Source organism: Scyliorhinus torazame, chromosome 5, assembly GCF_047496885.1.
Source record: "Scyliorhinus torazame isolate Kashiwa2021f chromosome 5, sScyTor2.1, whole genome shotgun sequence".
Lineage (NCBI taxonomy): Eukaryota > Metazoa > Chordata > Chondrichthyes > Carcharhiniformes > Scyliorhinidae > Scyliorhinus > Scyliorhinus torazame.
The window spans coordinates 156646834-156670773 of NC_092711.1; the positions used below are offsets into that span (position 1 = coordinate 156646834).

Genomic DNA, 23940 nt, shown 5'->3' on the forward strand with positions numbered 1-23940 from the left:
GGCTCAGCTTAATTCAGTTTAAGGTGGTACACTGGGCTCACATGACGATGGGAGAATGAGCAAGTTCTTTGGGGTGGAGGACAGTTGTGCGAGGTGTTCAGGGAGTCCGACGAATCATGTCCATATGTTCTGGGCATGCCCGGCGCTTAAAGAATTCTGGCGAGGCTTTGCAAGGGCTAGGTCCAGGATTTTGGACACGCAGGTGAAGCCGAGTCCAACAATAGCGATCTTTCGGATGTCAGAGGGTCCGGGAGTGCAGGAAGTGACCGAGGCCGAGTTGTTGGCCTTTGCCTCCCTGGTAGCCCGGAGACGGATCTTGTTAATGTGGAGGGACTCGAAACCCCCGAGTGTGGAGACCTGGGTTATCGATATGGCGGGGTTCCTCAGCCTGGAGCGAATAAAGTTTGCCTTGAGAGGGTCCTTGCTGGGGTTCTCCCGGCGGTGGCAACCGTCCCTTGACTTTCTAGGGGAGCAGCAAGTGTCAGCAGCAGCAATCGGGGGGGGGGGGCGGGGGGGGGGGGGAGGCGGGAGCTGTCTATTTAATGTATATTTTATTTTTGTATAATGATAACAGCCACCTGGTTTGTTTGTTATTAAATATTTTTTGTTTATTTTTTTGTTATTAGTGATGTACAAATTTGTTTGAAAAAAAGCATTAATAAAAGAACAATTTAAAAAAAACATTCTATTAGCTTTCCTAGTTACTTGCTGTAGCTATCGACACGTCTTTTGTGGTTGATACCCAGATCCCTCTGAGTCTCGGAGCTCTACAATCTCTCACCATTTTGATCATAAGCTTTTTTTATTCTTTCTGGCAAAATGGACAATTTCACATTTCCCCCATGAAACTCCATTTGCTGCGCACATGAAGGAAACACATCCTGAGTGAGACACAGCCAGAGTGGGATTTGGAACTTGGTAATTTGGTGCAGTGAGGTAATTCGGTGCAGAGTGGGAGAAGGTGCTTTTTCCCGACCGTTTTGTTTTCTTTCTTCTGGCCTGTAACTGTTAATCTGCAGGGAGAGAACCAGAGAGCATCCTGGGAAGGTAAATGATTTTTATTACCTTTTCAAATTGGGGGGGGGGGGGGGGGGGGGGGGAACTGAAGTGACATCACAGTAAAGCTGTGACCTAGATTGGCTGGTTGGGAATCTGTTAAATTTGAAAAATATATATATATTGCAAAACAAATATAATTGATTAACTAGATAGTGGAGTAACTAAACCTGAGGGCAGAGATCGGTATTTAGCATTTAATTTTACAGTAATAATCTAGCGTCAGGGCCATATAGTTAATTGTAACTCAATCTAACAATAATTCAAGTGTTTATTTTAAATTAATTAACTCGTACTTAAATGTCACTCAACGGGGTGCAGTGCTCCAACTGTGAGATGTGGCAGATTTGTGACGTTTCCAGCATTCCGGTTGACTACATCTGCAGCAAGTGTAGCCAATGGCAGCTCCTCACAGACCGCGTGGTTCGATTGGAGCAGCAGTTGGACGTACTTAGAAGCATGCAGGTGGCGGAAAGCGTCATAGATAGGAGTTATAGAGATGTGGTCACACCCAATGTGTAGGCAGAGAGATGGGTGACCACCAGGAGGGGCAGGCAGTCAGTGCAGGAATCCCCTGTGGTTGTCCCCCTCTCGAACAGGTATACCACTTTGGATACTGTTGGGGGGAATAGCCTATCAGGGGATAACAGCAACAGCCAGAGAAGTGGCACCACGACTGGCTCTGATGTTCAGCGGGGAGGGTCAAAGCGCAGAAGAACAATAGTCACAGGGGATTCTATAGTCAGGGGCACATAGGCGCTTCTGTGGATGTGAAAGAGACTTCAAGATGGTATGTTGCCTCCCTGGTGCCAAGGTCCAGGATGTCTCAGAACGGGTAGCGGGCATCCTGAAGGGCGAGGGCAAACAGGCAGAGGTCGTGGTACATATTGGTACTAACGACATAGAGGAAGGGGGATGATGTCCTGCAGCAGACGTTCAGGGAGCTAGGCAGAAAGTTAAATGACAGGACCTCTAGGGTTGTAATCTCGGGATTACTCCCTGTGCCACGTGCCAGTGAGGCTAGAAATAGGAAGATAGAGCAGCTAAACACGTGGCCATACAGCTGGTGTAGGAGGGAGGGTTTCAATTATCTGGACTACTGGGAGCTCTTCCGGGGCAGGTGTGACCTGTACAAGAAGGATGGGTGGCATCTAAACTGGAGAGGCATAAATATCCTGGCTGCGAGGTTTGCTAGTGTCACACGGGAGGGTTTAAACTAGTATGGCAGGGGGTGGGTACCGGATCAATAGGTCAGAAGGTGAAAAAATTGAGGGAGAACTAGGGAATAGGGCCAGGATGGTGCTGAGGATGAGCAGACAGGGAGATGTTGCTGAAAACAGCGGGACTGGTGGCCTGAAGTGCATATGTTTTAATGCAAGAAGTATAACAGATACGGCAGATGAACTTACAGCTTGGATTAGTACTTGGAACTATGATGTTGTTGCCATAACAGAGACCTGGTTGAGGAAAGAACAGGATTGGCAGCTAAACGTTCCAGGGTTTAGATGTTTCAGGCGGGATAGAGGGGGGGGGGGGGGATGTAAAAAGGGTGGTGGAGTTGCGCTACTGGTTCAGGAGAATATCACAGCTGTACTACGAAAGGACACCTCAGAGGGCAGCGAGGCTGTATGGGTAGAGATCAGGAATAAGAAGGGTGCAGTCACAATTTTGGGGGTTTACTACAGGCCACCCAACAGCAAACGGGAGTTAGAGGAGCAGACAGGTCGACAGATTTTGGAAAGGAGTAAAAGCAACAGGGTTGTTGTGATGGGGGACTTTAACTTCCCCAATATTGACTGGGACTCACTTCGTGCTAGGGGCTTGGACGGGGCAGGGTTTGTAAAGAGCATCCAGGAGGGCTTCTTAAAACAATATGTAGATAGTCCAACTAGGGAAGGGACTGCACTGGATCTCTTATTGGGGAATGAGCTCGGCCAGATGGTAGAAGTTTCAGTAGGGGAGCATTTCGGGAACAGTGACCACAATTCTGTAACTTTTAAAGTGCTGGTGGACAAGTATAAGAGTGGTCCTCGGGTGAATGTGCTAAATTGGGGGAAGGCTAATTATAATAATATTAGGCAGGAACTGAAGAACATAGATTGGGGGTGGATGTTTGAGGGTAAATCAACATCTGACATGTGGGAGGCTTTCAAATGTCAGTTGAAAGGAATTCAGGAGCGGCATGTTCCTGTGCGGAAGAAGGATAAATATGGCAAATTTCGGGAACCTTGGAAAACGAGAGATATTGTAGGCCTCAGGGAGGCATTTGTCAGGGCTAGAAGGCTGGGAACAGTCGAAGCCTGTGTGGAATATAAGGAAAGTAGGAAGGAACTTAAGCAAGGAGTCAGGAGGGCTAAAAGGAGTCACGAAAAGTAATTGGCAAAAAGGGTTAAGGAAAATTCCAAGGCTTTTTACACGTACATAAAAAGCAAGAGGTTAGCCAGGGAAAAGGTTGGCCCACTGAAGGACAGGGGAGGGAATCTATGTGTGGAGCCAGAGGAAATGGGAGAGGTACTCAATGAATATTTTGCATCAGTATTCACCAAAGAGAAGGAATTGGTGGATGTTGAGTCTAGAAAAGGGTGTGTTGATAGCCTGGGTCACATTGAGATCCAAAAAGACAAGGTGTTGGGCGTCTTGAAAAATATTAAAGTCCCCAGGGTCTGATGGGATCTACCCTAGAATACTGAAGGAGGCAAGAGAGTAAATTGCTGAGGCCTTGATAGAAACCTGTGGATCCTCACTGTCTTCAGGTGATGTCCCGGAGGACTGGAGCATAGCCAATGTTGTTCCTTTGTTTAAGAAGGGTAGCAAGGATAATCCAGGGAATTAAGGCCCGTGAGCCTTATGTCAGTGATAGGGAAATTACTGGAGAGAATTCTTCGAGACAGGATCTACTCCCATTTGGAAGCAAATGGACGTATTAGCGAGAAGCAGCACTGTTTTGTGAAGGTGAGGTCGTGTCTCACAAACTTGATAGAGTTTTTCGAGGAGGTCACAAAGATGATTGATGCAGGTAGGGCAGTGGATGGTGTCTATATGGACTTAAGTAAGGCCTTTGACAAGGTCCCTCATGGCAGACTGGTACAAAAGGTGAAGTCACATGGGATCAGAGGTGAGCTGGCAAGATGGATACAGAACTGGCTAGGTCATAGAAGGCAGAGGGTAGCAATGGAAGGGTGCTTTTCTGATTGGAGAGCTGTGACTAGTGATGTTCCGCAGGGATCAGAGCTGGGACATTTATATATAAATGATTTGGAAGAAAATGTAACTGGTCTGATTAGTAATTTTGCGGGCGACACAAAGGTTGGTAGAATTGCGGATAGCGATGAGGACTGTCAGAGGATACAGCAGGATTTAGATTGTTTTGAAACTTGGGCGGAGAGATGGCAGATGGAGTTTAATCCGGACAAATGTGAGGTAATGCATTTTGGATGGTCTAATGCAGGTACGCATATACAGTGAATGGTAGAACCCTTAAGAGTATTGACAGTCAGAGAGATCTAGGTGTACAGGTCCACAGGTCACTGAAAGGGACAACACAGGTGGAGAAGGTAGTCAAGAAGGCATACGGCATGCTTGCCTTCATTGGCCGGGCATGGAGTATAAAAATTGGCAAGTCATGTTGCAGCTGTATAGAACCCTAGTTAGGCCACACTTGGAGTATAGTGTTCAATTCTGGTCGCCACACTATCAGAAGGATGTGGAGGCTTTAGAGAAGGTGCAGAAGAGATTTACCAGGAAGTCGCCTGGTATGGAGGGCATTAGCTACGAGGAGAAGTTGAATAAACTTGGTTTGTTCTCACTGGAACGATGGAGGTTGAGGGGCGACCTGATAGAGGTCTACAAAATTATGAGGGACATAGACAGGGTGGATAGTCAGAGGCATTTTCCCAGGATAGAGGGGTCAATTACCAAGGGGCATATGTTTAAGGTGCAAGGGGCAAGGTTTAGAGGAGATGTACGAGGCAAATTTTGTTTTTTTACACAGAGGGTAGTGGGTGCCTGGAACTCACTGCCGGAGGAGGTGATGGAAGCAGGGATGATAGTGACGTTTAACGGGCATCCGGACCCTGGAAGTGTAGAAGATTTTAGTTTAGACGGGCAGCATGGTCGGCACAGGCTTGGAGGGCTGAAGGGCCTGTTCCTGTGCTGTACTTTTCTTTGTTCTTCTTTTCCCACTCGCTTAACCTATCTGTATCCCTTTGTAGTCTCCACATGTCCTCTTCACAATTTACTTTCCTACCTATCTGTGTATCATTGGAACATAGGAGCAGAGGTTGGCCATTCAGCCCGTCGAGCCCGCTCCACCATTCAACATGATCATGGCTGATCATCCCCTTCAAAGCCTTTTCCCCACACTATCCCCATATCCCTTTGTGTTATTGGTATTTAGATATCTGTCAGTCTCTGCTTTAAACACACTCAATGACTGAGCTTCCACAGCCCTCTGGGGTAGAGAATTCCAAAGATTCACAACGCTCTGAGTAAAGAAATGTCTCCTCCGAGACCGGTCCTAAGTGGCTTCCCCCTTATTTTTAAACTGTGCCCCTTGGTTCCAGACTCTCCAGCCAGGGGGACATCTCACCTACATCTCTCCTACCTATTCCTTTAAGTATTGTATAAGTTTCAATAAGATAACCTCTCATTCTTCAAAATTCTGGAGACTGGACACCCCGTTTCCCCAATCTCTCTTCATAGGACCGTCCTGCCATCCCCAGAACAAGTCTGTTGAACCTTCATTACCCTCCCTCTGCAGCAATAACACCTTTCCTAAGGTAAAGTGAGTAAAACTGCACACAGTACGCTAGCTGTGGTCTAACCAAGGTTCTATACTATTGAAGCAAGTCTTCACTACTCCTGTACTCAAATCCTCTTGTGATAAAGGCCAATATCCCATTAGCCTTCCTAATAGCTTGATGCACCTGTATGTTAGCCTTCAGTGACTTATTACCAGGATGCCCTGGTCCATTCACACCCAGGTCCCTTTACCACAATACCATTCGCGTTAACTGCATACGAGGCTCAGATTGCACAGAGTGAGACCATTCGGACGATTGTGCTAATTCCAGATCTGTTAAAGAGCCAACCAATTAATCCCACTGTCCAGAAATTTTCTTTTCTTTTCAAGGATCTGTCCAATTCCCCTTTTGAAAGAAATAGTTGAATCTGTTTCTTGCGCCCTTTTCAGGTAATGCTCGCCTGATCACAACAACTTGCCTGTGTTTTAAAAACAAATTATTCAGGCTATAGTGTGTTTAGATTTTCATTGAGAATTTCAGAGAGAATCAAAATATTGCTCAAAATTAAAGCTCAATCTTCATCAATCATTTTGAGGAGGGGACCAACTGTAATATATCCCAAGTATGAGGAAATTCTTTTAAAAAATCCTTTTCTATAACATCACAAAACCTCCAAAAGATTGAGATATATTGTTATGTGTACTGAGGTACAGTAAAATGTATTGTTCTGCGTACAGTGCAGGGAGATCGTTCCAAAGGTCAAAAACATAGGACATACAATAAATACACAATGTGAATATAGACATCAGGTGAAGCTTAATGAGTGCAGTGCTAAGTGTAGTCATTGTGTACAAAACTGTAGGTAGGACTGGGAAATCCATTACATTTTATAATTCCATCACGTTTCCACCATATTTATGGTTTGAGTAACAAGGTCAAGGAAGCTACTTTAAACTCTAACATGTAGCTTCCTTTTTGAACAGATTATCTAACATTTCTTTGTTAATCACATATTGATTTCATATTAGAAGCCAGTCACAAAACAGTTGATTATTCAACAATGAACTTTGATTAAGTTATAATTTGCGAAACAATGTAATAGATAGTATTGTAATGGCTGAATTGTTCTTTCATAAATTAAGATTGTACAAACCCAAATGTCTCTAAACAGCAGAGCTAGCAGAAATTGTTTATACAAAGAAAGTATTTTGATAAATGGCAGGCTTTCATATTCTACCCACGCCTGGCTCAAGAATAAGCTTATTATTCAACCTGATCAAGATTAGTAAAAAAGAAAGCTATTGCCTTCCACAAACTGTCTTTTTAAACCACTGTATCTTGTATTAACCAAGTGTATGAATTAGATTACTGTATTAATTAGAATTAGCTGCCAGCCAGTAGCAGTAATACCTACTGATGTTTAATCGAATTGCAACTAATGATCCATCATGAATCAGTAGTTATAGTGAAAGACTGAAAGTCTTTTTAAATTTGCTGTAAAAATGCACAGCAATATGCTGTGCATGTGAAGAATGTGAAATGAAGATAAATGTACTGGCAAGAGAAACCTTCAAGCTCAGATTAGCCTCAACATTTGAAACTGTCTGAATAAGGGATTGTATAGAATCAGATAAAGGGATAGTATGAAACAGTTCTATTGTATTCCTGTCTAAGATAATGAGAGTAAGCAGTATAAGTAATTGGGGATCCAATTCAATTAATCTAGTGACCAAATGTCATGTTACAACAGGCCCAACTCTGACCTGAGGTAATGGTCACTTTGGGGATAAAAGTTGAGGTTCCGAAGGTCTTGTTGGCCAAGACTGAAGACTCCCGAGGCCGAGTTCCAAGGAAGTTACTGTCAAAGAGGGAGCCAGACTGCATTCCACAAGAATTACTGTCAAAGAAGGAGCGAGAGAGGGTTACGCTTCTACTGACTGATCACCCACATGAAGTTGTAAAAGTCAATGTCTTAAAGTTGTTCAGTAAACCTTCTTCATTAAATAAACTTTTAAAATTTACTATCCAGAGGATTCTGCCTTTGCCTTAATTGGTTAAAGTCTTGTCTGAACCAAAGTGAATTTATTAAATGGTAAATTGGGGGTGTCTGAAGGCAATTAAGTTCCAGATAACAAGATCAGATAACAGAAATCATCAATTTTAAAACTTGCATTTCAATAGCGTCTTTCACAACCACAGGATGTCCCAAAGTGTTTTACAGCCAATTAAGTACTTTTGAAGTCACTGTTGTAATATCGGAAACGCGGCAGCCAATTTACACTGCAAGATCCCACACACAGCAATGTGATAATGAGCAGATGTTGATTGAGGGATAAATATTGACCAGGACACCGGGGATAACTCCCCTGCTCTTCTTCAAAATAGTGGCTGTGGGAACTTTTACATCCACCTGAAAGGGGCAGACAGGGCCTCAGTTTCACATCTTATTTGAGAGAAGGCTGTTCTGACAGGGCAGCATTCCCTCAGTGCTCGGAGAAGGAATGTTGGAGCTGTTTTTTGTCCACAGGTCCCTAACTGGGTCTTAACCTTCTGACTCAGAGGTGATAGTGCTGCCCCCTGAGCCATGACTGACACTAGTTAGAAAGGAAAAGTTATACTTTAAAACCCTCCACCTTTTGCCTCCAGTGCCTAAATCTAACAACGAAAAACCCAGTATAAATAACATATATTTCACTGACAAATGTTTAAGTGTTGATTTGGAGCCACAAGTTTTAACTTCCCACTTGCTCCTCGGGCACCTTTCTGTCTCTGTTGTTCATTTCAATGACAGCCGAGGACTGAATTTAGCTGAAAATAACGGGGCCTGTGTCCCAGTTGGAAAACTGCCATGGGCGTAGCACTAATAGAGAGAAAGGAAGGTGCTGGAGGACCTTTTGGGAAATGGACCTCCAACCAATTGTTACATCGGTCACTATTCCGATCCCAGACCAGACCCCAACAGTGGCTAGGATACTGGACCAAAACCCCAATATTTCAGTTTATTTGTGTGACTGTGCGGAAAGAATGATTCACTCCAGGAGTGATCGCATGAAGAAATAGGGCTTGGTTATTTTTAAAATAAAAGTTTTTTGTGGCTACAATATTAAACTTTTTAACTTCACACCCAAAAACAACAGCTTACAATTACACATTTAAACATTACTACTCAATCTCCCATTAAACAACAGGAAAAGAAAGATACAGCTCTCAATCTATCTTACTGTGGGAGAATTGTGGACCCAGAATTGAATTTCGCTCTCCAAATCTTTCTCCACAAATTGCTCTCTAAAGATTTTTAAAATGTCTTTCTGCCTTCCTTGGTTGCACGCAGCAATGACCTCATCTCCCCAAGCTGGAAAACAATATGATCTCTGCCGGCTGCAAAGAACATTAATTCCACAAGTACTTTCCCAGTCAAACCACAGTCCATTAGCCCAGACTGAAAAACACATTCCTTTGTCAATTTCATCTTCTGGCTACTAAAAACACCCAGGCCCTGCAAAACAGGAGCCTTCTTTAAAATAAAAACAGGACCACTGCAGTGAACCGCACTCTAACCCCACGCTTTTAACCCTGAAATTGCCCAATACATTGAAAATTGCATTTTCTAAAATCTTCCAATCGTCACACCCCTCGTTAAAAAAAAAAATGAACCAGCAATGTCCACAGATGGCTTTATTTTTCTGAAAACTTTTTAAATTTTAAACATTTCTTATTACATGCAACTTATACTCTATAATATCATTTTACATTTTTCAACAGGCAAACATACACGTGAGGGTAGTGAGTATAGTCCATTTTAGTCTCACATGTCACAGTCGCAAGCATAAATTTACCCACTCCTAGATTTCCAAAGACTGGGACGCCCTCCAAGATTACACAATAAAAGCTTCAACAATTCAGTGATATGTAGTTGCCTGGCTCAGCAGAATTCTTCACTTGATGGTCAGGCAGGTTGCTATCGATGCTGCAGCATTCATCATCTGTTCTTCACATTTATCAGCTGCTTTGTATTCTGTGTCTGTTGAGGATAGCCAAAAATAATTGGCAATAGATGCAGATGAGGTGTTTCCCCTGGTTGGAGAGTCTAGAACCAGGGGACACAATTTCAATATAAGTCACTTAGGACCGGTCTCGGAGGAGACATTTCTTTACTCCGAGGGTTGTGAATGTTTGGAATTCTCTACCCCAGAGGGCTGTGGAAGGTCAGTCATTGAGTGTGTTTAAAGCAGAGACATAGATTTCTAAATTTGGATTTCTAAAAATTTCTAAATTGTGGGTTTCACCCCCACAACTCTAAAATGTGTAGGGTAGGTGAATTGGCCACACTAAATTGCCCCTTAATTGGAAAACAATAATTGAGTACTCTAAATTTATAACAAACAAAAATAAAATCCACCTACCCTGAACATCTTTGGATTGTGGGGGCGAAGCCCAGGCAGACACGGGGAGAATGTGCAAACTTAACTCGGACAGTGACCCATGGCCGGGATCGAACCTGGGACCTCGGTGCAGTGAGGCAGCTGTGCTAACCACCGCACCACTGTGCTGCACTATCCTCCAACCATCATTGACCAACTTTCGGAATGAATCAAATGAAGTCCTGGATGTAATTGAGAGCAGAAACAGTAACAGCAGAATTCAACCCCTGGAATCACTTGTGAACCTGTTGGTGTCTCAGCAGGCGCGATGAAACACAAAATCCCTTCCCACACTGAGAGCAGGTAAATGGCTTCTCCTCAGTGTGAACTTGTTGGTGCATCTGCAGGTTGAATGACTGAGTGAATGCCTTCCCACACTGAGAGCAGGTGAATGGCTTCTCCCCAGTGTGAATTCGCTGGTGTGACTTCAGGCTGGATGATTGAGTGAATCCCTTCCCACACTGAGAGCAGATGAACGGCCTCTCCCCAGTGTGAACTCGCTGGTGTTTCTTCAGGCTGGCTAACTCACTGAATTCCTTCCCACATTGAGAACAGGTGAACGGCCTCTCCCCAGTGTGAAATAGCTGGTGTGTCTGCAGGCTGTGTAACCAAGTGAATCCCTTCTCACACTGAGAGCAGGTGAACGGCCTCTCCCCAGTGTGAACTCGCTGGTGTGACTGCAGGTTGTGTAACCAAGTGAACCTCTTCTCACACTGAGCGCAGGTGAACGGCCTCTCCCCAGTGTGAATCCTTCGATGAGCTTCCAGCACAGATGGGACTCTGAATCCCTTCCCACAGTCCCCACATTTCCACGGTTTCTCCATGTTTTGGGTCGCTTCGTGTCTCTCCAGGTCGGACGATCAGTTGAAGCCTCGTCCACACACAGAACACGTGTACGGTCTCTCCCCACTGTGAATGGTGTGATGTTTTTTCAGGCTGTGTAACTGGTTAAATCTCTTTCCACAGTCAGTGCTCTGGAACACTCTCACTCGGGTGTGTGTGTCTCGGTGCTTTTCCAGTCACATTGATGTTTAAACTTTGTTGAAGCCAACAGATCGGACGAACATTTCTTTTCTAGATTTAATGGCCGCTGAACCGAGTGACTTTGTCAGATCTAGACGTGATGTTTGAGATTTCGGTCTGTAAATCCTATCCTTTTAACATCCTGCAAAATTAGTTCACACAATACATCATTGTCAGTACAGGATAGAAATTCAGATTATTTTAATTTTTCTGGAACATTCTTTCCTCTCTCATTCCCCAAAAGGTGTAAATCTCCATCCCACACACTCTCCCTCCATTCTCACTCTGCTGTATCTAATCTTCACCCTCCCAATTCTCCTGAAGGTGCTGATTCAGGCTGATTGACAGATCCATGCTCACTGCTTCCTGTCCTGGACACAGAGATCATAACAAACAGGAGCTGCAGTCAGCCATTAAGCCCATCGAGCCTGCTCAGCCATTCAATGGGATAATTGGCCGATCTACCTCAGCACCATTTTCCCACACTATTCCCCATATCCCTCCATATCTGCAATATCTAGCAACCTGTCAATCTCTGTCTTGGAAATACTTGAAGACTGAGGCTCCACAGTCCTCTGGGGTAGAGAATTCCAAAGCTTCACCACATTGTCTTCACATTTGACGGGAGCAGCATGGTGGCACAGTGGTTAGCACTGCTGCCTCTCAGCGCCAAGGACCCGGGTTTGATCCTGGCCCCGGGTCACTGTCCATGTGGAATCTGCAGATTCTCCCCTTGTCTGCGTGGATCTCACCCCCACAACCCAAAAGGTGTGCAGGGTATGTGAATTGGCCATGCTAAATTGCCCCTTAATTGGAAAAAAAAAAGAATTGGGTACTCGACCTTTATTTATTTTTAAAATTCATTTACGGGATTTGGGCGTCGCTGGTGAGGCCAGTATTTGTTACCCATCCCTAGTTGCCCTTCAGAAGGTGGTGGTGAGTTGCCTTCTTGCACACCCACTGTGCTGTTACGGAGGGAGTTCCAGGATGTTGCTGCAGTGACAGTGAAGGAACAGCGATATATTTCCAAGTTGGTCTATTGAGTCCCCTTGGATCTATTGTGGTTTTGATTCTTTTGTATTTTTGTTATTATGGGAGGGTTTATGTGTTGTTGACTTTATCCTACTCTGGTACAGACGGGGCTTTTATCTGTGAAAGGAGCAGTTTGAGGAAACTTTGGTGCCTCTGGTGTAAAGTGAGTTGGAGGAGGGGGTAATGGCACTTCCAGTTTCCACCCCTCTATCACTTTCACCCAGTCCATCTCAGACACTTCACTTCCTTGACCTTTCTGTCTCCATTTCCGGGAATAGACTATCTACTAACATCCATTACAAGCCCACTGACTCCCATAGCTATCTGGACTACAGCTCTTAGCACCCTACATCCTGTAAGGACTCCATCCCTTTCTCTCAGCTCCTTCGCCTCCGTCGCATTTGTTCCGATGATGCCACTTTCCAAAGTGGTGCTTTGAAAATGTGTTCCTTTTTCCTCAACCGTGATTTCCCACCTACAGTTTTTGACAGGGACCTCAACAGTGTGCGGCCCATCTCCCGTGCCACTTCCCTCGCCCCCTGCCCTTTCTCCCAGAACAAGGATAGAGTCCCCCTCATTTGCACATTTCACACCACCAGCCTCCATATGTAAAGCATAATCCTCCACATTTTCGCCAACTTCAGCATGATGCCATCACTAAACACATCTTTCCTTCACTCCCACTGTCAGCATTCCGCAGAGACCGTTCCCTTCGGGATAATCTAGTCCACTCCTCCACCATACCCAACACCTCTCCCATCACCCATGGCACCTTCCCATGCAATTACAGAAGGTGTAACATCTGCCCCTTTACCTCTTCCATGCTTAACATCCCAGGCATAAAACACTCATTCCAGGTTAAGCAGTGTTTCACTTGCCCCTCTTTCAATTTAGTCTATTGCATTTGCAGTTCCCAATGTGGTCTCCTCTATATCGGAGGGACCAAACGTAGACTGAGTGATTGCTTTGCTGAGCACCTTTGGTCTGTGCGCATTCAGAACCCTGACCTTCCCGGAGCTTGCTATTTTAGCACAAGACCCTGCTCCCATGCCCACATTTCTGTCCTTGGCCTGATGCAATGTTCCAGAGAAGCTCAATGCATCCTGGAGGAACAGCATCTCATCTTCCTGTTAGGGATGCTACAGCCTTCCGGTCTCAACATCGAATTCAGCAACTTCAGATGATTAGCTCTACTATGTTTTCATTACATTTCATTTTAACTGTCTTTTAATTTTTCTTTCTTTCTTGATATATAATTTTCCTCCCCAATCTTATCCCCATTTTCCTTACCTTTTCTCCCCTTTGCTTTCTCTTCCCCTCAGTTTACCGATTTCCCACCCATGACCCCCTTCTCCCCACATCTGTATCTGTCGCATCTTACCCTCTGATTTTAGTTTCTCTGCTGTTTGACCTTAAACACCTTTTATTCTCTCTAGGGACTGCTATTTGCACTCTTTTTTGATTTGTTTCTGTGGCTATGACTCAGCTTTTATTCCCTCACCCTACAGTATAAATATTTCCCACTTTCTATACCCTTTATCTTTGACAAAGGGTCACCTGGACTCGAAATGTCAGCTCTTTTCTCTCCTTACAGGTGCTGCCAGACCTGCTGAGATTTTCCAGCATTTCTTTTCTAGAAATATATAACGTAGCTACAGTCCTATATTACACAACTAGAAATAATAATAAATGTGCTTTATTACAGAACCATTAATAATATATCTAATCTGCACCATATACAAACACCAGACATATCTCTATCCTACATTAATTTACTGTCCCCTTAAATGTCAGCCATCTCCTGGGGAAAGCAGCCCTTTAATTGTGAACATTGGGAAAGAGACCATCCTTTAGCCAAACAAATAAATGTGTCAAGCTGAAGGAGCAAAGGATGTAAATGTCTTTAAGAGAGAGAGAGAGAGAGACCTGGGCCAAGCTTTGCAGAGTCTGCACCCTCCCTGGATTCACTTCCTTTCCCTTCAGTTGCTGCAAGTGACCAATTGAAGGTGAGAATGAGAAAAGAAATGGAAAGGGGGAGAAAAGAAAGTGTTTTACTCACGGATGTTGGGCACACTGTGTCTGAAGCTGAAACTTCATTCACACAAAGCTGGAGACCAGTGTCCTTCCGGTCCTCCAATCGTTCCATTGGTTGCTGGCCGCCTGAAGACAATGGGCAACGGATGTCACGTGGTCATGGACGTCCGTTTGATCTCAATGGGAAGAATCGTTCCTGCGCACGCTTATCTTCTCCTCTCCTTTGAACATGCGCAGTCCCTGGACGCCCCCGCGCGGTGGATGGAGCGGTTCCCCCGGCGAGGGGCACTATGGGAGATTCAGCCGCCATTAACCATCTCCAAACCAATCTCCAATCCCCTGATACTGGGATGAAAAGTGGGGTGAAGGGCAGTGCCCCCATTCTGGACACAAAGTACATGTGGGGAGTCACTGGATTTTATTGTGACGCCCCTTAGCACAATTTCTTGTTAACTTCAGGTGTAAAGATTTAGACATATTGGGGAGAGCAATAAGTGAGTGTGAAACTGAACCCGAGAGTTAGCACCTTCAGGGGAGGAGAATTGGGGGGAAAGCAGGAGGAGGATATTGAGAAGAATTAGTGTTACAATTAATAGGGAGAGAGTGTGTGGATGCAGAGTCAGAGTCAGAGAGAAGTAGCATTTTCTGTCACATGATCATGAGCTTGGACAATTTTATCAAATCATTTGTAAAACTTGGATTTACAATGTCCCTGTGAAACACCTTGAGAAATTGAATTACATTAAATGTGCTGTATAAATGCAAATTACTGTGTTATTGAAGACTGACACTTGAGCTCCTCCATTACCCTGAACACCTGCTAAACGGTCATGATCAGTCTGTTTAACCATCTTATTCACACAGATCAGCCCAGCCCACCCATTCTCAGTGAATCTGCTGTTCTCAGGCTCCCTTGCAACTCTATCCCTACTCTCACTGCGCTGAGCTCAAGTGTGAACAAAGCATTTTTGTCTTCAGATTTTTAGTGTGAGAGGTTAAACCTATCAGGAGACGATGAATAGGTTGGGTCGCTGCTCTCATCGAATTACAAGGCTGAGGGGCTAATGGAGGGCTGTAAATTATGAAAGATTTTGATAAACATGGAGAATGTTTTCATTTGTAAGGTGAAGAACAAAACGAGAGACTATCAATGTGAGACAATCTAATCAGGAATTCAAGAGAACCTTCTTCCCCAGAGAGTGGTGGGAATGTAGAACTCGCTACCACAGGGATTGGTGGAGGTGAATAACATCGATATATTTATGGGGAAGCTGGATGAACACACGAGGGAGAAATGAACAGACGGATGCACTGATAGAGTCAGATGGGAAAGCATGAGAGGAAGCTCAAGTGAAGTCTAAACACTGGCATGGATTGATTGGGCTGTTTCTATGTTGTATATTCAATGTAATTTAGCCTGGTATTGCCTTTAATTCTCACATAGTCGATTCCAGGTTAAAGAGAAACAGTTTCATTCCCAGAAAAACATTTCAGCTCATTGTTTCCAGCGATTGTCCAATCAGTGCCTCTTGTCAGTCAGGTGTCCGTGTGAAGAGTCAAGGTATTCAATTCAACTACAAAGATCTCCTGTAATTTGTACCAATATATCTTTGAAGAGCAGATCTTTTTTTTAAATGGGCTGGATCAGTTAAATTTAATAGGTTTCAATCAATTCTTAAAAGTGCTTAATTATCAGTCTTACTCAAATCGGAGAGTTTGTTTTATACACGACAAAGCAGACACTGGATCATCACCCCATTCACCATCTACAAGCAGCACGGTAGCAGTGGTTAGCACCATTGCTTCACAGTGCCAGGGACCCGGGTTCGATTCCTGGCTTGGGTTACTGTCTGTGAGGCGTCTGCACGTTCACCTCATGTCAGTGTAGGTTTCCTCCGGATGCGCTGGTTTCCTCCCACGAGCCCTGAAAGATGTGCTGTTCCCGTACCAGCCTCCCCGAACAGGCGCCGGAATGTGGCGACTAGGGGCTTTTCACAGTAACTTCATTTGAAGCCTACTTGTGACAATAAGCGATTTTCATTTTCATTTCATTTCATGTTAGGTGAATTGGACATTCTGAATTCTCCCTCAGTGTACCCGAACAAGTGCCGGAGTGTGGCGACGAGGGGATTTTCGCAGTAACTTAATTGCAGTGTTAATGTGAGCCTCCTTGTGACATTCATAAAGATTATTATTGTAAAGAAGCTCTGCATCAACTTATCAAGCATCCTTTGACGGCAGCATCCAAATAGGGTTACATCCATTTTCCAACATTAGAGGTCGCTGTGGCTGTTGGATAGAATCAATGTGGGAGCTTTAGTGAACTAGTCTGCCCAGGGTCTATTTCTAAAAACTCATCACAACATATTGCCTAGTTAGCCACTAACTGACAGAATTATTGTTACATTTCAGGATGCTCTCCTCCTTCTGGGTGGGTAGGTTTCGGAGGACGACCTGCCTCCTGCACGGTTCGCGTTATTTGGCTGTGGTTCCCCTCCCCCAGTCTCACTTCGCCAGCTTCTGTCCCTCATCGACCCAACCCTGTGCAAAGAGCAGCAAAGACAGGAGCACGGAGTCGAGGTGTAGATCAGCCAGGAACTGACTGAGTGGAGAGTCCCTAACAAATCTTCCCGTTTATTTGTGTTTTAATGGGGACTGGGACCAGTTCTAATGTTTGTCTGCCTGTCTCTCACTCAAAGATTTTAAAGTGTTCACATAAAACTTGAGCATCTCAGATACACACCAAACCCATTGAATGTCCTCATTTTATTGACCTGATCCAGGTTCGACTTCTTTATCAACTAAACACCTTATTATCTTTCAGGTCTTAATAATAAACAGCAGATGTGCCAGATTAAACTGGATTTCCTTTGGTTCCTCCCACCTTTCCCAGATATCAAAAGGAAATTGGATGGGGACTTGAGGGCAATAAACTCACAGGGGTACGAGGTTAAAAGGTGCGAATGGGACTGAATGGATGATTTACACCGGGTTAGCATGGACCCGATGGGTAGAATGGCCTCCTCCACTGCCCTAATGACTCTCTGTCTCTTGTTACCATCCCTGTAGAGATCGATAACTTATTAAATGAAAGGAATCTCCAATGGAGAGAAAACCAAAGGACAAAATTTCACATTTTCAAACTTTCACTCTAACAAACCAACTAAAATCGACACAAACATGAATTAACATGGACTGGATATTTCACAGAACAAGAGAAATTTCACTTTAATAGTCAGTACAACAAAGATACATCTCACGTTGTTCTGAGCCCTCACATTACTTCCTGTAGAAATGTTGCACCATGGACAATCTCACAGTCTTCCCAATCTCCCTCAGCAATGTCGGATCCCTCACTTCCCACCCAATGGACTTGGCCTTCGAGTCACTTCCACCAACAGCCGAATTCTATCCAAGGTCCGTGAATATTGTGAACACCAACAAACTGCACGTCTGTAAATGCTCTCTCTTTCGAATTGTGACTTTCTTATGTCCCCAGAAACTCAATTTTTGGATCTCTTTAAACAGTATGGTTGGATTTCGCATAACTGAAATAGAAGCAAGTGGTGTTTTCCGATCCACAACCCCCTGCTCTCCTAGCCTTTAGCTAGCTGTCCTTTCCAACTGTGTAACAGACGATGTAATACAGTCCCTGCTGTATTCTCAGTGCACTGCTTCAACACCCGGACTTGTTGGAAGCTCCATGCTCTGTTTTGAACTGCAGGTTATCTTCTTAACTCTTCTTACCCCCCCCCCCCCCCGCCCCCAGCAACTGAACCTGCTTTAGTAGGATGGAACGTGTAACTGAATATACAATTATCTGTCTATTTACTCTCAGCTTCATCAGCTTTTCATTACCAGAACAACCTCAGGTCACATGGTCATTTCTTGGATCTGATGGCCTCAGAACCAGGAAATCAATTCCTTTCCTTCAGAAGAATCTCCAGTTTCACTTTGGGTCTTAAAGGGGTCATTGCACAAATTTTCCCAAAGTACCTGGGTCATCACATGCCTGCCCATCCCCAAGGAATAAAGCTTCTGAAGTAAGCATGTTTTCAGAATCCTTTCATACTACAACACATTTGAACATTATAAACACTGTAACAAGGACCTTATTACACATTGTACAGATCATGGTTTCTCTTTTTCCCATTTTACAATGAAACACAGCACCTTGGCAAAACTATCAGCTTAACCCTGAACAAAACTAACCCAATGTGACAATGAGGTTTAAAAGTTCAGCTTGCTCGAGAGTCCCAGATCTCTTGTCAACAAGAGTCCATTTTACTATTGGTTGAACCTTCCCAAGAGATCTTCTTTCCCAAGTCACGCAGTCTTTCCAGTTTTCCCATGTCCATGTCCTTGGTTAAGGGATAGGATTTGTGACAACTTCAAAGGTTTTCCATATCTGAGGTCTGATTAACTTGGTCAGGAACCGCACTGCTGATTGCCGGCGATCTATCTGGATTTTGGGAGCTGCCTGTGAGGAATTGGACTTGGTGAGAAAATTCCATCATGTTGCTTTTTCCCTCCGAGTTAAGCAATTTATGTGGACATTGGGATCTGTGTACACAGCGGGATACAGTCGGGAGGGAGTGACTCTGGGAGTTCTCAACATCGACTCTGGACCCCAAGAGGTCTCGTGATATCAGGGAAAATATGGGTAAGGAAACCTCCTGCTGATTATCGCCTACCGTCCCATCCCGCTGGTTAATCAATATTCCTTAATGCTGAACATCACTTTGAGTCAAGGACACAGAATGTATTCTGGGTGGGGGATTCCAATGTCCATCACTGGCTCAGTAGCTTCACTACTAAGCAAGCTGGCTGAGTACTAAAGGACACAGCTGCTCGACTGGGCCCGGCGAGGGAAGTAACAAGAGGGAAAACCTCCTGAGCTTCATCTTCACCAACTTGCCTATCACAACTAGATCTGTCCGTAACAGCATTGGGAGGAGTGATCACCACACAGTTCTTGAGCAAAGTATGATCTTCACATGGAGAATAATGCCCCCCCCCCCTCCCCGTATCGTGTTGTATGGCACTACCACTGTGCTACGTGGGATAGATTTCAAACAGATTGAGCAACTCTCAACTGGGCATCCATGAGATGCTGTGGACCATCAGCAGCAGAATTGAATTAAATCGCAATCTGCAATCTCGTGGCCGGGTATATCTCCACTCTACCATTACAATCAAGCCAGGGGATCAACCCGGTTCAATGAAGAGTGCAAGAGGGGATACTCGGAACAGCACCAGCCATACCTGAACATGAGGTGACAATCTGGTGAAGCGATAACAGAGGATGACTTACCTGCCAAACAGCAAAAGCAAACTGTTACAGAAAGGGCAAAGAGATCCCACAACCAAGGGATCAGATCTAAGCTCTGCAGTCCTGTCACATCCACTACGAATGGTGATGGACAATTTAACAACGAGCAGGAAGATGAGGCTGCACAAATACCCCCATCCTCAATGATGAGGGAGCCCAGCACTTCAATATCAAAGACAAGGCTGAATAATTATCTATAATCTTCAGCCAGAGGTGCGGGGTGGGTGATCCATCTCGACCTCCTCCTGAGGTCCCAAACATCAAAGACGGCAATCTTCAGTCAATTCGATTCACTCAGAAGCTGAACTGAACCATCCATATCAATACTGTGGCTACAAGAGTAGGTCAGAGGCTGAGAATCCTGCAGCGAGGAACTCACCTCCTCACTTTCCAAACCCTGTCCACCATCTGCAAAGAACAGGTCAGGGGTGTGATGGATTATTCTCACTGTCTGGATGAGTGCGGCTCCATCAATATTCAGGAAGCGTGACACCATCCACTATAAAGCAGACCACTTGATTGGGACCCCATCCAACACCTTCAACACTCACTCCCTCCACCACCATCACACAGTGGCAGCAGTGTGTGTTCCACCGACAAGATTCACTGCAGGAATTCACCATGGCTCTATCACCAGCATCTTCAAAACCCACGGCCTCTGCCACCTCGAGAAGGACAAGAGCTACTGACACACGGGAACCCCATCATCCGCAAATTCCCCTCTGAGCCCTACATCATCCTGACTTGGAAGCAAATCGCCGTTTTTCACTGTTGCTAGGTGAAAATCCTCGAGCATTATTAAGGAAGTAATATCAGGACATTTGGAAAGTCAAAACACAATCCATCAGAGTCAGCATGGTTTTATGAAGGGTACATCATGTTTGACTAATTTGCTCGAGGTCTCCAAAGATGTAAGAAGCCAAGTGAAGAATGGGGGTCCTGTAGATGTAGTATCTCTGGACTTCCAGAAGACATTTGATAAGGTGCCGTGAAGAAGGTTAATGAACAAGGTTCGATCACACAGGATTAGGGGTAATTTATTAGCTTGGATAGAAGATTGGCTGACGGACAGAAGACAGAAAATTAGGATGAATGTGTCTTTTTCTGGGTGGCAAGATGTAACTGGTGGAGTGCCACAGGGTTCAGTCCTTGGGCCCCAACTATTTACAAGTTATATAAATGACTTTGAGACAGAGTTAGATGGTTCTGTAGCCAAATTTGCAGATGACACTAAAATAGGTGGGACAGTAATTTGCAATGAGGAAATAAGAACCTTACAAATGGATATAGATAGGTTGGGAGAGTGGCCAAAATGTGGCAGATGGAGTTTAATGTGGATAAGTGTGAGGTCATCCATTTTGGTCAGAAAAATGGAAACGCAACTTATTATCTAAATGGAGAGAGACTTCGGGGTGCTCCGATGCAGAGGGATCTGGATGTCCTCATTAATGAGTCACAGAAAACTAGCATGCAGGTACAGCAGGTAGCATAGAAAGCCAATGGAATGTTGGCATTTACAGCTAAAGGCACAGAGCATAAAGGTAAGGAAGTGTTGTTGCAATTATACAAGGCATTGGTGAGACCGCACCTGGAGTATTGTGCACAGTTTTGGTCCCTTATTTGAGGAAAGATGTAGTGGCACTGGAGACAGCTCAGAGGATGTTCCTAGGAACATAGAAATTAGGAGTAAGCAATTCAGCCCTTCGAGCCTGCTCCACCATTCAATCAGATCATGGTTGATCTCTCCCTATCTCAAATCCACTTCATTACCTTTTCCCCAGATCCATTTAACCTGTTTTTAAAATCAGAAATATATCTATCTGCTTCTTGAAACCATTGATTGATGACGTTTCCACTGCACTATGGGGCAGCGAGTTCCACAAATTCACCATCCTCTGCGAGAGGTTGTTCCTCCTCATCTCAGTTCCAAATCTACCGACTCTCAACCTATATCTGTCTTCAATTGGTGACTTGCAGCATCCGAAGGAAAAGAAAGTGAATCCAGGGAAGGTGCAGACCCTCAGTGATTCTGTTCTGATACTGTACAAGTATTGAGGATTTCTGTTGTTCAGTGGAGAAGGCTTACTCCCCGCCGGCATAATCATTAAATGTTTGACGTTTGGAGAAGACCCAAAAGGGTGATTCTTTCAGATTCATTCCCGCTAACAGGAGATTTTCAGGTTTGGAAAGAAAGGAATCAGCATGGATCTGTCAATCAGTCTGAATCAACACCTTCAGGAGAATTGGGAGGGTGAATATTAGACACAGCAGAGTGAGAATGGAGGGGGAGTGTGTGGGATGGAGATCTACAGATTTTCAGGAGCGAGAGAGGAAAGAATGTTCCAGAGAAACTAGAATTGTTTGTTCTGAATTTCTATCCTGTACTGACAGTGATGTCTTTTGTAAACTCCTTTTACTGCCTATTAGAATGTGAGATCTATAGACAGAAATCTCACACTAAATGTCACGTCAAGATCTGACAGTCACTCAATTCACCGGGACCTGAATATCATCGGCTTTTGAACCTCGAAGGAGAAGTGCTTGTTCAGTCGGCTTAAACAGATTTTTAGCATCAGTGTGACTGGAAAAGCACCAAAACACACACACCCGAGTGAGAGTGTTCCAGTGCACTGACTGTGGAAAGAACTTTAACCAGTTACACTGCCTAAAAAAAACATAACACCATTCACAGCGGGGAGAGACCGTACACACGTTCTGTGTGTGGACGAGTCTTCAACTCATCATCAATCTTTGATGGTAACAAGGACACATGCACCATGAAGAAACCGTGGAAATGTGGTGACTGTGGGAAAGGATTCCAGTCCCCATCTGCACTTGAAACCGTCAACGCAGTCACACTGGGTAGAGGCCGTTCACCTGCTCGGAGTGTCGGAAGGGATTCAGTGATTCTTCCAACCTGCTGTCGCACCAGCGAGTTCACACTCGGGAAAGGCTATCCAACTGCTCAGAGTGTGGGAAGGGATTCACTCGTTCATCCTCTCTGCTGCGACACCAGCGAGTTCACACCGGGGAGAGGCCATTCACCTGCTCTGAGTGTGGGAAGGGATTCAGTCGGTTGTCCCAACTGCAGACACACGAGCGAGTTCACTCTGGGGAGAGGCCATTCACCTACTCTGTCTGTGAGAAGGGATTCACTGATTCATCCTACCTGTTGGTACACCAGCAGGTTCACACCGGGGAGAGGCCATTCATCTGCTCCGAATGTGGAAAGGGATTCACTGATTCATCCGCCCTGCAGAAGCACCGGCGAGTTCACACCGGGTGGAGGCTGTTCACCTGCTGTGACTGTGGGAAAGGATTCGCTCAGTCTTCCCAACTACTGACTCACCAGCAGGTTCACACAGGGGAGAGACCGTTCACCTGCTCTGAGTGTGGGAAGGGATTCACTCAGTTGTCCAACCTGCTGAGGCGCCAGTGTGTTCACAAGTGATTAAAGGGGTTGGATTCTGTTGTTATTGCTGCTGTTAATCACATCCATGATTGAATTGTAACATAGAATCTCTACAGTGCAGGAGGCCATTCAGCCCATCGAGTCTACCCGACCTTTGGAAAGAGTACCCCACCGAGGCCCACGCCCGACCCTTATTCCTGTAACCCAATAACCTCACCTAACCTCTTTTGGACACTTAGGGACAATTTAGCACGGCCAATCCACCTAACCTGCACATCTTTGGTCTGTGGAAGGAAACCGGAGCACCCGCAGGAAACCCACGAAGATATGGGGACAAAGTGCAAACTTCACACAGTTACCTGTGAATGGAATTGAACCCCGGTCCCTGGCACTGTGATACAGGAGTATGAACCACTGTGCCATCCCTGTGCCATTGTGCCACTCCAAACATAAAGGATTAATAGCTGGGATGCGCTAATGTATGAGACGGATGATGATGTACCTGTGGCATCAGCCAGTCGTCTGTTAGACTCAGAGGTTGGAATCCTGCCTCTGAGCAGCATGCCTGCTCTGTAACCTGTTCACATATCGTATTAATAAACTATTTTCAAGCAGATATCAGAATATGACCATAGTTTGTGCAAGAACCGAGGCCCTTGCCTGTAGTCCAATGTAGAAGGACACATCAAACAACATGGTGGCAGTGATGAAGATGTTGATGTAGAAAACATTTTGGTCATATCGAAGAAGGAGACTAACTGGAGAGAGAGGTAATACCCTACCTGGTGAGCAGTCCTTGTCCTTGTCCTGAAGGTGGAGATGCCGGTGTTGGACTGGGGTGGGCACAGTAAGAAATCTTAACAACACCAGGTTAAAGTCCGAAAGGTT

At 44.9% G+C, this 23940-nt stretch overlaps 1 protein-coding gene across 1 annotated transcript in view; it reads right to left on the reverse strand.

Annotated features, from left to right (window-relative positions):
* Positions 1-23940, reverse strand: part of LOC140417993 (uncharacterized) — a 92051-nt gene that overhangs the window by 10616 nt on the left and 57495 nt on the right. Inside the window, exons 6-7 of the mRNA XM_072501423.1 lie at positions 14334-14434; positions 10456-11070 (exon numbers count right to left, since the gene is read on the reverse strand). Of these exons, the coding sequence (XP_072357524.1) occupies positions 10456-11070; positions 14334-14434 (716 nt within the window). The remainder of the gene's footprint in view (positions 1-10455; positions 11071-14333; positions 14435-23940) is intronic.